The 11,817-nt window shown below is 35.3% G+C and overlaps 1 protein-coding gene across 1 annotated transcript in view; it reads right to left on the bottom strand.

The window, feature by feature from the left end:
• The window catches only part of LOC124153800 (poly [ADP-ribose] polymerase), a 73,789-nt gene extending 62,933 nt beyond the window's left edge, over positions 1-10,856 (bottom strand). The window contains exons 1-4 of the mRNA XM_046527165.1: positions 10,631-10,856; positions 6,469-6,610; positions 6,228-6,382; positions 940-1,148 (exon numbers count right to left, since the gene is read on the bottom strand). Coding sequence (XP_046383121.1) covers positions 940-1,148; positions 6,228-6,382; positions 6,469-6,610; positions 10,631-10,741 — 617 coding nt within the window. The 5' untranslated portion in view covers positions 10,742-10,856. The remainder of the gene's footprint in view (positions 1-939; positions 1,149-6,227; positions 6,383-6,468; positions 6,611-10,630) is intronic.
• Positions 10,857-11,817: the final 961 nt, after the last annotated feature.

The raw sequence follows: 11,817 nt of genomic DNA on the forward strand, positions 1-11,817 counted from the left end.
TCTTAAATGCAAACTTTTTTGAAACTGCTATCCTCAACCTCAGTCCCCAGGAAGAGTAATATGTATTAGTTTCACTAACAAGGGCAAACAACTAGAGAGATATAAAGTAATGATGTGTTTACCATAGCTATTTTTTAAATCTCTATTGGCTCATGCTCATACTGTCACTGTATCTTGTACTAGATGGAAAAGCTGAAGGTGGAAATAATTTGCAATGACTGGCAGCAGTCCATGGACAAATGTGACAGAATGGGAACGAACTCATAAAATTCTTCAGTGGCACCTCGAATATTTTGATGGACAAATTTCACAAAATAATTTTACCTATAATTATAGATATTAAACCTATGATACAACTGCACCATGACACAATCAAAGCATCAGAATCATCCTGACTTATCATGTAATAAGGTTGCAAGTATTTAAGGTCTTACACCATTTAACATAATTGTACCACACAGCCTAACTTTAGCATCCAAATTAGATGATGTGATATCAACGGAAATTTCATTTATAATCACTTAGTTAATGATAGTCCTAAGCATCCAAATATAACAGAATGTTTTTTAAAAGTGTCCATTTCAGAAAAGCTGATTAAAATAAAACATATATGAGATCAAAATTTAATTTCATCTTATCGTCTAACTCACAAATGTAGACCTTTTACTCTAGCACCTATCTAATTATGTAGCATCATCTACCAAAAGCAGCAGCATGGTCATTTTGATACCAATTGACAATAGGTGTGTGAGAAGGTGTAGGAATACAGAATATAGAAGAGCAATGAAGTGCATCAGTGGATGAAAATGAATGGGATGATGCTTGAATAATAAATTGTGCAGTATGTACTGTGCTAAGGGGCATTTCATGAATTTTAAAATTGACCAAAAAACAATAGGCACCAAAGCTACAGAGGGAAAATGTGTAGAGTAAACTCACATTGGCTCCATTTTTGGGATTTTCTTCTTTAGGTCCACTTGATCTTCTTTTGAAAGAGTTTTAGCTCCGGGGAGATCACCTCCACTCTCAAAATACCCCAAAGCGATACGGTTTGATGCAAAGCAAGCAACATGGTGCCAGCGATCAAAACCACCAAAACGCTTGGCTTTTTCATCTTCAAAGTCTTTTTTAGACACCCTGATTTCATCCTATAAAATTAAAAAAAAATTATTATCCTATGCCGGGGACAAATACGTGAAGATTTGATATGTGAATTCGGCACTCTTTTTGGAGTTTCTAAGTGCTACTTGTAAAGGTGGAATTTATGAAAAAATAAATTTTGCATACCTTACAGAGTTTACCATTCTACATTGATATTCATTCATGAACGGAAATGTTTATATTGCTTCTCTTACTTAAAATAAATCAAAAATACCAAAATTTCCATGCTGGTGGTGTGCATTGCCTCGGAGCAATTTTTGTCCTTTTCCAAAGTAAGTGAAACAATATAAACATTTCCTCACATGAAAAGTTTAGAAATATTTTTTACACATAGCAAACGTAACTGCAATATTAATTTTCTTTTCTACACCTCGCAAATTGAAATGTACCTTTCAGCCATTTAAAAATCAAAGAATGGGTAAAATTTAATTTTAAAAAGCTATTTGCGATGCGAATATATGTCGTTCTCTCTAAAAAAATACATTGGGGAACTTGCATGAATTTTTTTATTTCACAGGCGGACAGAACATTATTTTCTGGATTCAACAAAGAAAACTGCATGTAAATCCGAGTTTTCATTCCTGAGATCTTCAATGATAAATATAACGAATTATGAAGCATGCCAAAAACTCCCTCACCCCCCAAGCCACTGCTGACAAAGCCTCGATGACATCATAGGTGCCTAAACATCACACGAAGCAATTGTTGTGATTGTTTGTAATAGTTGCCAGGAGTTGTAAGAGCTTCGTTTGTGAGCCGTGTTGATTATTTTCTATTTAAAGCAATATATCCGACGATAGAGGCTTTGAAGCCCTCATATTTTGTATTATTTATAATATTATTATCTGAGTAAGAGCATAAATTATAAAACTGGAGCAGTTAAACCAAGAATTTTATAATACCTTAATAATAACATCGTTGTAGGCGTCTCAGCCACGGCCGTTGGAAGGGGGACACCTTAATTGTAAGTTGATGTTATCGACGGCACATCATTCATTTAAGTATGTAATTAGAACAATTTTGATGTTTACTAATGTCCGCTATGCTTTTATATACAAGAACTTCATCCATTTATTCGTAGGTACCAGAAGATTCGTAGTTTAGGACTGCCTGTGATTGTATTATGAGGTGAATTCCAGTCAATGCAACTTTTGCTAGCTGATTGGAAACATCAAGGAACATTTTTTGTACCAAAATAGTGTTATTTTCAGGCTACAGCTAATAATCACAGTGCCAGTGGTTGTAATGCCCAAAGTTTGACAAGGTTGAAAATAACGCCCAAGAGTTATGTGTTCCATCGTGATTGAATTGTAAGAAGTGCTATTACGCTATTGATAAATGTCTAACAGTAGTGTAAAAATTGTCAGTGGCGTGTTCACCTCCGTGGTTCACCGTAGATATGACATTTCACGACCAAGATATTAAGATTAAAACTGTGTGTGAAGTTTGTTCTTCTATTATTTCAACAAATGGTAATGAGAAAAGTCACCTGTGTCACTTGCGTGGGCTAATTTAAGGCTTTAAATCGTTGAATAAATAGTTGTTTTCATCATAACGAGCTCTGTTAATGTAAGTTCTAGGTGATGAATATAAGAATGGTAGTGGCTTCCAGTTTCTGATAATTATATTTGCCTATTTCCCATAATATTTTTATGGTATATGCTAGTACAGTAGAATCTCGCTTTTACGCCCCCGCAATTTACGTTTTCCCGCAATTTGCGACATTTTCGTCTAGTCCCGATGATTTAAGTATCTCTACAATGTTAAGTCTTCCCCGCATTTACGCTGACGAAATTTCAAATGACCCGCTATTTACGCCAGGCCGCCAAAGGGAACATGGCGGATAGCACACCGTAATCAAGAAGAAAGAGTTTAAGAGATCGGAGGCAGGGATAACCTTTTTGCAAGAAGGTTGCAAATATAGGAAAGGAAGTTGTATTTACAACCTCCTTGCCTTTTTGGCATACCGGTCACCACAGCCACTATCATTAATACGGCGTCTTTGAACCACTACAATAATTCATTCTTCATCTGTTTCTGACCACTATCGCGGAGATCGCGGGATTTCCTGAGACAGGTTGTTTGCGAAGCTTAAATTTCTTTTCAAGTATTGTAGGTTTTCCACTTCACTTGTAAGCATCGTAGTTACAAATATAGACGCTATGTTTATACTCGTAGTCATTATCGTGATTATCCACGCACTGGGCGTTCTCCTTTGCGTACATTATTACCAAGTTCTTCGTTCATTTTTAAAGTCGTTTAATCGTAATCTCCTTTTCCCTGCTTTTTTCGTGACAGCGTCAATAAACGCGAATCAAATACTGAATGGCCTAGAAATGAGAGAGGAAAAACTTTTCAATAGAAGATAAAATAAAAATGTTGGGAAGAGTCGACTCGCATGTATAGGTTCATGCGTTTCCCTTGCCAAAGAACTTTGGATTCCAGTGTCCACATTAAACACTGTTATTAAAACTCGCAAAAACATAGAAACCAGTGCAGTGGATTGCGGACCTATTGCAAAGAGGCGAAAATATGTTAAGTACTCGAAATATGATAGACTATAGAAGAAATTTTAAAAGAATGGTTTCAGTGCACCAGGTCCTCGAACATACCCATAAGCGGAGTTATTTTGAAGGAAAAAGTGCAACATGTGGCAATGAGGCTGGGAATTGAAGACTTTGAGGCTTCAAACGGATGGTTAAGTAGGTTTAAGACTAGGCGTAATGTTGTATACAAAACAATTTGTGGTGAGTCCAATAGTGTTGTTCCCCAAACAGTGGCACAGTGGAAGGAACATTGTTTAAGTGAGCATATATAGAAGGGTATGCTCCAAAAGACATTTTAAATTTAGATGAGGCGGGCCTTTTTTTCAATACACTTCCCGATAAGACTTTAAGAGTTTAGAGGTGAATCTTGCCATTGTGGGAAGCATAGCAAAGTGCGTTTAAGTGTTGTATGGTGCTAAATGCAATTAATGGTACCTAGTGAAAAGTTAAGGCCATTTGTTATTGGAAAATCCAAAAATCCCAGATGTTTTAAAAATATCAAGACAAGTGAGGAGGATGATGATGATACAGAAATACCAAAAGAAAGCGCAATCAATGCTATATCTGCTGTCAGTGCACTAAGGCTACATTTACCAACTGTTGCAGGAAATGAGAGAGAATTAGAGCTGTTGGACATCATAGAAAAAAGAGTATAAATAATTTGCAGAAATAAAATGACCAATCAAACAAAGATAATGGAATATTTCCAGAAGAAGGCTAATTATAAGAGCATATTGCAACGGTGCTTCTTTTTTCATCATTGAATTCATCCCAGAATATTTAATTCAAATTCGACGATATAAAATTATTTGCTTTCAATTTTATGAAGACTTCTCGAGAGTCAAGGTTGATACATATTGTTTTTAATTAAATGTTAAGTGGATTTTCAGTCAAATATTTTTTTTAGCTTGTCCAAAGATTAAAATATTTTTACTTTAAAAGATTTTTTTAATATTGTGGAGTTAATGGAATATGTTTATCCGTTTTACTTATTTATCAGCAATTATCTGCGTTAAAGGATCTCTTTCAGAAGACTGATGTTTTGTATGATCTACCTCACTGAGAGTTCAGCACTAGTAAAGAATTTTTGTTACCATAATTAAAGGTTTTATACTTACTATTCATTTAGAACACGATCCATATGAAAAATAGAACATTTAACTATATTTAAAGGGGATATTTTTCATTAAATTGTGCCTAACCTCGATTTTACACTTTCCCGCGATTTACACTTTTTTTCCTTGTCCCCCTCAAAAGTGTAAAAGAGGGGTTTTACTGTATATTGTTTATGGATTTATGTACACAATTGAAATAGGTTGTAGCTTGTTTGTGTGTGTTGGCAGGGGAACCGATCTCACATGTGGATTGTGTGCAGACTGTTTTGCTGTGAATTCGTACCATAGGACGGATAGGACTAACTTCTCTGCTAATATGGCGTTGCCAAATTCAACAGCACAGCTTGTAAGCTCACGATCATTATCCTCCAATATTAAAAGTTTCTTTTACATTTCGATTTGCCGCCAATGTATAGCAATAATTTGTCATAACAAAATACATGAGGGTTGTGGTATCAATTTTTGGTGTTCTAAAAAAAGGCTGGTGTCTTAACACCCCCTGCCACACGCCTTTTAGACGGCTTGCTGGGTACTGTGTAGATGAATTTCAGGGGTACTATTCGAAGGAGCGGCAACGTATCATCTATTTTTCTGATAACTAAAACATACGAAGTGAAACGCTTGTACTTCATCATTCCGATGCCGCATTATTAAACCCCAAGTAATAATTGTGGCACAATAGCAATAGGAAAACTTGCCCAAGAATAACAGAACAAAATAAAGTGATGATGAGCGGCTAAATACTCCCTCAAAACAAATTTTACAGCATGCGCTCAGCATATTTCCCAAGTCCCTACGGCTGTTTAGGCACCATGACGTCACGCCTGGCCTTGGCAATGCTCGTGCAGTGGTTGACTCAGAGAAATTTTTCTTGATTTTAAAGTCAATTTTTTTATTTCTTTTGATGATGAATGGAGAAACTTAAGGTATTTTTGTGAGCTAATGTACCCATTTAACTTATTCAAAATAGTTTTTAGAGCAATCGACGACACATGCAAGTTCCCCATTAAATACACCTGTCAAATTCATTCCCCTTGACAAGATTAAGATGACTTTTGCCATTCTCATCGTTATTCACGTGTTCTTCTTCACTCTTTTGACCAAAGAAGCTAAACATTTACATTTAAATAATGTTTGATACTTCATTGTTGTAGTCAAATAAACAATGAGTAAAACGATAATTACACAACCTTATTGAGGTTCGGCAGAATTTTCTACAAATGCTTGAAGTTCAGTGTTATACCTTCTATGTGCCAATAGCAGGGTAGAAAATACATAAACACCACTTTTGACTAAAGATAAAAGTGGCTACAATCAATTTCTTGCAAATCATTTGTCAAAATGTACATTTTGCTTCAATAAAAAAAACACGCAAATCCTATAGAGGAAGTAACAATATATTTACCTTAATCAGCTTCTCTCCACAAACAATGCAAGTAGCACGACTTGATTTAGCATATTCTACAGAAAAGTCTTTCAGTTTGTCATTAGCAGCTGCCCTTTTCTTGCCTTTCTTCGCACCAGAAGTAGAAGGACTGGGCACAGATCCAGCAACAGATTCTGCCACAGAAAGTGAAATATTATGTGATTAACAGAATTTCCCAAAGGAAAATGACAATAAACAAATCAATAAAAATGCGACATACTTAGCTTGTCGGTGATTTTCTGTTGATCCTCCCAGCGCAGAGATTCAAACCCATCAATATCAAGCACATTTTTAGGTCTCTGCTTTCCAAAGAAACACATGTAATGGTACCAGTATGGGACTTTTCCATCAAAATGAGGAGACTGTGGAGAGAAGAGCAGAAGATATTAATGAAACAGCCGAGCGAAGAGCATTTTTTTGCCATCAAAATTAATCAAAAGAGAGAGAAACCTATAAGAAAGACTAAGAAAAGCTACACCCAGCAACTATATAAATGATTGTACCTTAACCCTTTTACTGCCAGCGGGCTGACATATCAGCCCCTACTGGTTATGCGAAAACTGCCATGGGCCGATATTGGCCCAACTTATTTGACTTTTATTTCACGATTATGGCCTTTCCAACAGCAGCCGTCTCATTTATACACGTGTGCTTTATCTCTGCTGCTTACTAAGATGGTTTCAACGTAAATAATAAAATTAAGTAGCTGAAATAATCCATTGAAAAATACTCTGTGCAAACTGCGACTCATTCACAGTTTCCAGCCAGTAGCAGTGGGTGTTTGCACACATTGGATGCCATGGAAGTAAACAAGATTGAACTTGCTTTCACTCAATAGATGTAACCAATCATTCAAATATGAACTTTTCACTGTTATGAATGCTAAATAGAATGAAACTTCATTTTTATCCCCTTGAAGGTATGCAATCTTGGTGTAAAAGGGTCGAAAAAATGCCTAACTTTGACATGCCTTAAAACAAAAAGTATAAAAATACTACCTTTTTTATTTTTTTTATTGAAAGTAGAACATTTAAACTACCCCCTGAGAAATTTTAAAGAAAATGAAAGGTGGCCTTTTTGAGTAATAAATTGTTAAATAATGACTAATTTTTATTGTTTAAACAAGTCCTATTTGTTTATTATTGCTTCAAATGACTTGCAAGTTATGCCATAATGTGCATAAATAAATTCTCTTCAAAATGAAACAATAACCACTGCATTACAGGCCGTGGTTCCTTAGTAATCACCATTTATGTGATTTTTCATTTTTTACTCCGAGGCCTGACACTGCAATGTTCAAAGGACGGTAACTTTATAACGGTTCGGTTCTGAGCTGAGATAAAGGCATCATTATTCATCATCAGGATACTGCTTTCACATATATAAATTTCAGAGAAATCAGTGATGGTCACCTGACATGATTTTACACTATCTGCCTGATTTGAATTGGAAAGGCCCAGCTGAGAGAACAAGCATAGAAGTAAGGAAACAATTCATCAGATGTTACACATGGATCATGTTTCTCTATGGAAGTGAGACTTGGACGTTGACAGCAGCAGAGAAATCAAGAGTGGAAGCATTCAAAATGTGGTGCTACCAAAGAATGATGAAGATAAAATAGATTGACCAAGTAAGTAATGAGGATGTGCTGAGAAGAATGAAAGAAACGAGAAGTCATCTAAAAACCTTGAGGAGAAGATGGGAGAACTTAGTTGGCCATATCATGAGGCATGATGGCCTGAAGAAGACAATCATGGAAGGACAAGTGGAAGCGTAGAAGGGCAAGGGAAGGCCCAAATGAGTTACCTAAATAGGACAGGTTATAAAGAATGTACAAGAGATGAAATACACAGCTACAAAAAGGTTAGCAGATAGGAGAGAGGAATTGAGAGCTGCATCAAACCAATCTTAGGACTACTGAATAGGGATGATTATTTATATCCAACTGTCCCATACACAGTACACAATGACTTTTACAAGACATTGACAAAGAATCCTATAAATATCCACGTCCTGGATAGGGACCACCTACCCAGGTGGAATTTGAACCCATGACATACAATTTGGTAGGCAAGGACTTTACCCCACTGCCACCGATTGCTGACTTATGATTATGATTAAATAATAAAGGGTATTGAAAGCATTAAACAATTTTGAAGGAAATAACATAGGTAAGAGTAGGTATAAGTAACGATTTGAAGTTTACAGAACATTTAACCATCACAAATATATTTTTTAGGTAAAAATTGCAAGTTATGAAATTCTAGTCCGTGTTTGTTAATACATATATTTAAAAATAATACCGTTTAATAAGAGTTATTTCTATAAATATGGAGGTGCAAATTCAAAATTGAGTTTGTAAGGGCATTGGTTCTTCTTGTTATTCATTTTTAGACATACAAACATAAATGCTTACAGATATGAAATACAAAAAAATATTTTCATTCAGATTTTCGTCCTAAAATGTTCCTGAATTTAACTTTCATTTTCTTGAATAATCCACTTCAAAAAATATTATCATTATTCCAGTGTCAAACTTAACCTGCAGATTTTGAGATGGAAATAATTCCTCAATGATTTCTTTCGTCGATCCATCTGAGGAAAAAGCATGCTAACAATTAGATCATTGCCAGGTGACTTGATTTCAATTCAATGGAAAGTTTGACATAATTACAATAAAAGATTCTACACAGCACTTATATAATGTAAATAGCTTCTGTCTGGCACAAAGAATTTATGGGCCCTGAACTTTGCAGCCTATTTACTCCAAAATTCCAAGAGAGATTCTGGCTCTAAAATCTTTTTGAATAGCTTTCATGTAATTCACACATACCACTGACACCATGACAGGCATTAACTTTTTAAAAAGGCTTTTTGAAATATATTCCACAATGAGATAATACAACTATTAAAATATGGAAAAGGGCTAGAGCATGGACCCCAATGCCCTACTGTGTGTCTGAAGGCAACTTAGCTGTCTTCAAATTAAATTCTGGTGGGCTGTTATTTCATTTAGGTGTAATACACCAGTCTTACCCCACACACGATCAATTTTAGTTAACATGTGCTGTCACGTAATAATAAATTAAATAAGGGCTCAATAGGTTTCATATGATCAACTAATCAAATCCACTGGACAGATATCATGCCAGATACAATGCCTAAGAGCGAAGAACTTCAACTTATAGTAAGGTGAAGATAACATTCAGTATTTGGTTCACAATCCTGGTCTGTCGATAAGTAAATATCAACTGCATGAAACTCGAAGTGAGAAAATATGAATTAAAACATAGGGAAAACAATCTTCCTAATTCTCAGTTAACTTGAATGTAATCAAGTGACAATTTTCTAATAGGATTTTAGATAACTTTTGGGCAATTTTTTGTAGAAAGTGGCTTGCTAATTTTTGTTTTTATAGAACGTACTTCATAAAAGGTCGAGTGGCATAATTTCACTCAGGGGTTGAATTTCAAATACATACTCATTTCTTAGAAAGAATTGGTACATAAAACATCTTCTACCGAGACATTTCAGTTCATACTTGCAAAAGCAAAATAGCAAAATTCAAGAGAAAATTGCTGTTTCAATCACCATTTGATGGAATGAAATATATTGTTGGATTTTCCATACTTTGAACGCACATGCAAATACCTTAATAATTATCACGATTAAACAAAACCATAGGTAACTTCTCAACACTCCACAGTGACCAAAAGTCACGTTAGGATCATTACAAATACTACAATACATACTAGCGCATGAACGCATCACCCTTTTACATATCCAACCACAAAGAATCATCAGACTACATAGAATCACGATCGAAAAGTAAGTTTTCTCCTCATCAAAACTGGTGGTAACGCTTGACGCTGAGAGAAGGTGGCATACATTTTTGTCTTAGGTTAAGCCGGCGTCGGTTAAAGATACAATCTATATGTACAAAGGCAGTGAAGACATTAAGGTAAATCAACACAAAAATTAATGGACGGAAAAACGAACTCTATACATTCATTCAGCCCAATTGTACATTAAACACATGACAATACTTCATCAACGAAACACACATAGTTGAAAAAAATTAACAAGTCACAACGCAAATGACATACCACGAAATCCACTCTTCCAAAAACTTAGACGCACCTAAATTGTAACAAAAGTTGATGTAACACAGGTCAATTTCCAAAACTCGAAACGTCAACAACTATAAATACGTAACCATCAAAGCACATGGCTTTTAATGTTTCGCACAGACACAGTAGATTTTTCGCCATCAAGGCGTACAAGTTCAATATCGCTAGCCGGTTATAAATATTAGAAAGTGACAAACACGAAATCTACCAGAAAAACATGATTTACTAAAAATAATTTCAAAAATAACTTACCTGAACCATCACAGCCAGGCGCAAGCCTTCCTTCTCGATTGAACCTTTGCATCCTTTACACGACGCACGCCCACTCTTCGCATATTCTGCACGATACGGTAAATCTGACATGTTATCACATAAATATAATGCGGAATTATGAAGGCAATCTCTTAAGATACCCTATTCCATCTACTAATTCCCACCGGCCGAACACGCCACTTCATTAACAGCCGTACCCGCTCTTTTGCAGTGTATGTTGATAAATCGATTGTTGCCTACTTCGATATATTTGGTAGTCGCCGCAGTCGCTGAATTTGACATGCTAGAAATAAATAAATTAATTTTAAGGGCAAATATTTTCATAATTTTTCTATTTAAGTTCAAAAAATAATCCTTTTATAGATATTTGAGAATCTAATTCAAAATCTTTTGATATTTCGATATTCTTTGTTCTTTCGATTGTAATGTTCCCAGAAATCGCGCGAAACCTGTCTGCTGATATTAGTGATACAAATTTGTCTTAAACTTTTTATTTGCATTTGGCATTATATGCAAGGGCGTACCTAGGATCAAAACCAGGGGGGGAAAGCCATGGTTGTTCAAGTTTTAGGTAAGATATAAGCATGGAAAAGGTGAATGAAATCTACATTTTAAGGAAACTATAATAGCTATTTTTTAGTATTATTTGCTTGAAAACTAATTATTTTCCATAAAGAAATTTGCGATTTTTGCTTCTAAGGGGATAGCTGCCCCCCTTGATAATTACTAATTTCCCAGAATTTCTTGAAGGAATTTCTGAAGGAGTCCTTTCCTCGCAATCAAGGCCGTAGCCAGAAAATATTTTCGGGGGGGGGGTTATGGAATAGTAGACAAACATAAAATTATTTTTATTAGATAAATAAAATAGCGTATACGGTAAAATATAAATAATTATTATAAACCCTTAAAATAAGTCGCATTGGACTACTAGATGTCCCTGCGCCGCTACATAATATCGTCGCGTAAGCACCAAGTGAGCATAAAGTATCTATTTAATTTTTTTCATTTCGAGGGGGATCAATCCCCCTTGATCCCCCCCCCCCCCCCTACGGCCTTGCTCCCAATCGTCTACAGTTACTTTAAAATAACGATTCTTACTTTTCGTATAAAAGTAAAGGCTATGGCTGAGAAAAAAAGAAAACACTAAGCGCAAATATTTTATTATA

This window comes from Ischnura elegans, chromosome 2 (genome assembly GCF_921293095.1).
Source record: "Ischnura elegans chromosome 2, ioIscEleg1.1, whole genome shotgun sequence".
In the NCBI taxonomy this organism is placed as follows: Eukaryota; Metazoa; Arthropoda; class Insecta; order Odonata; family Coenagrionidae; genus Ischnura; species Ischnura elegans.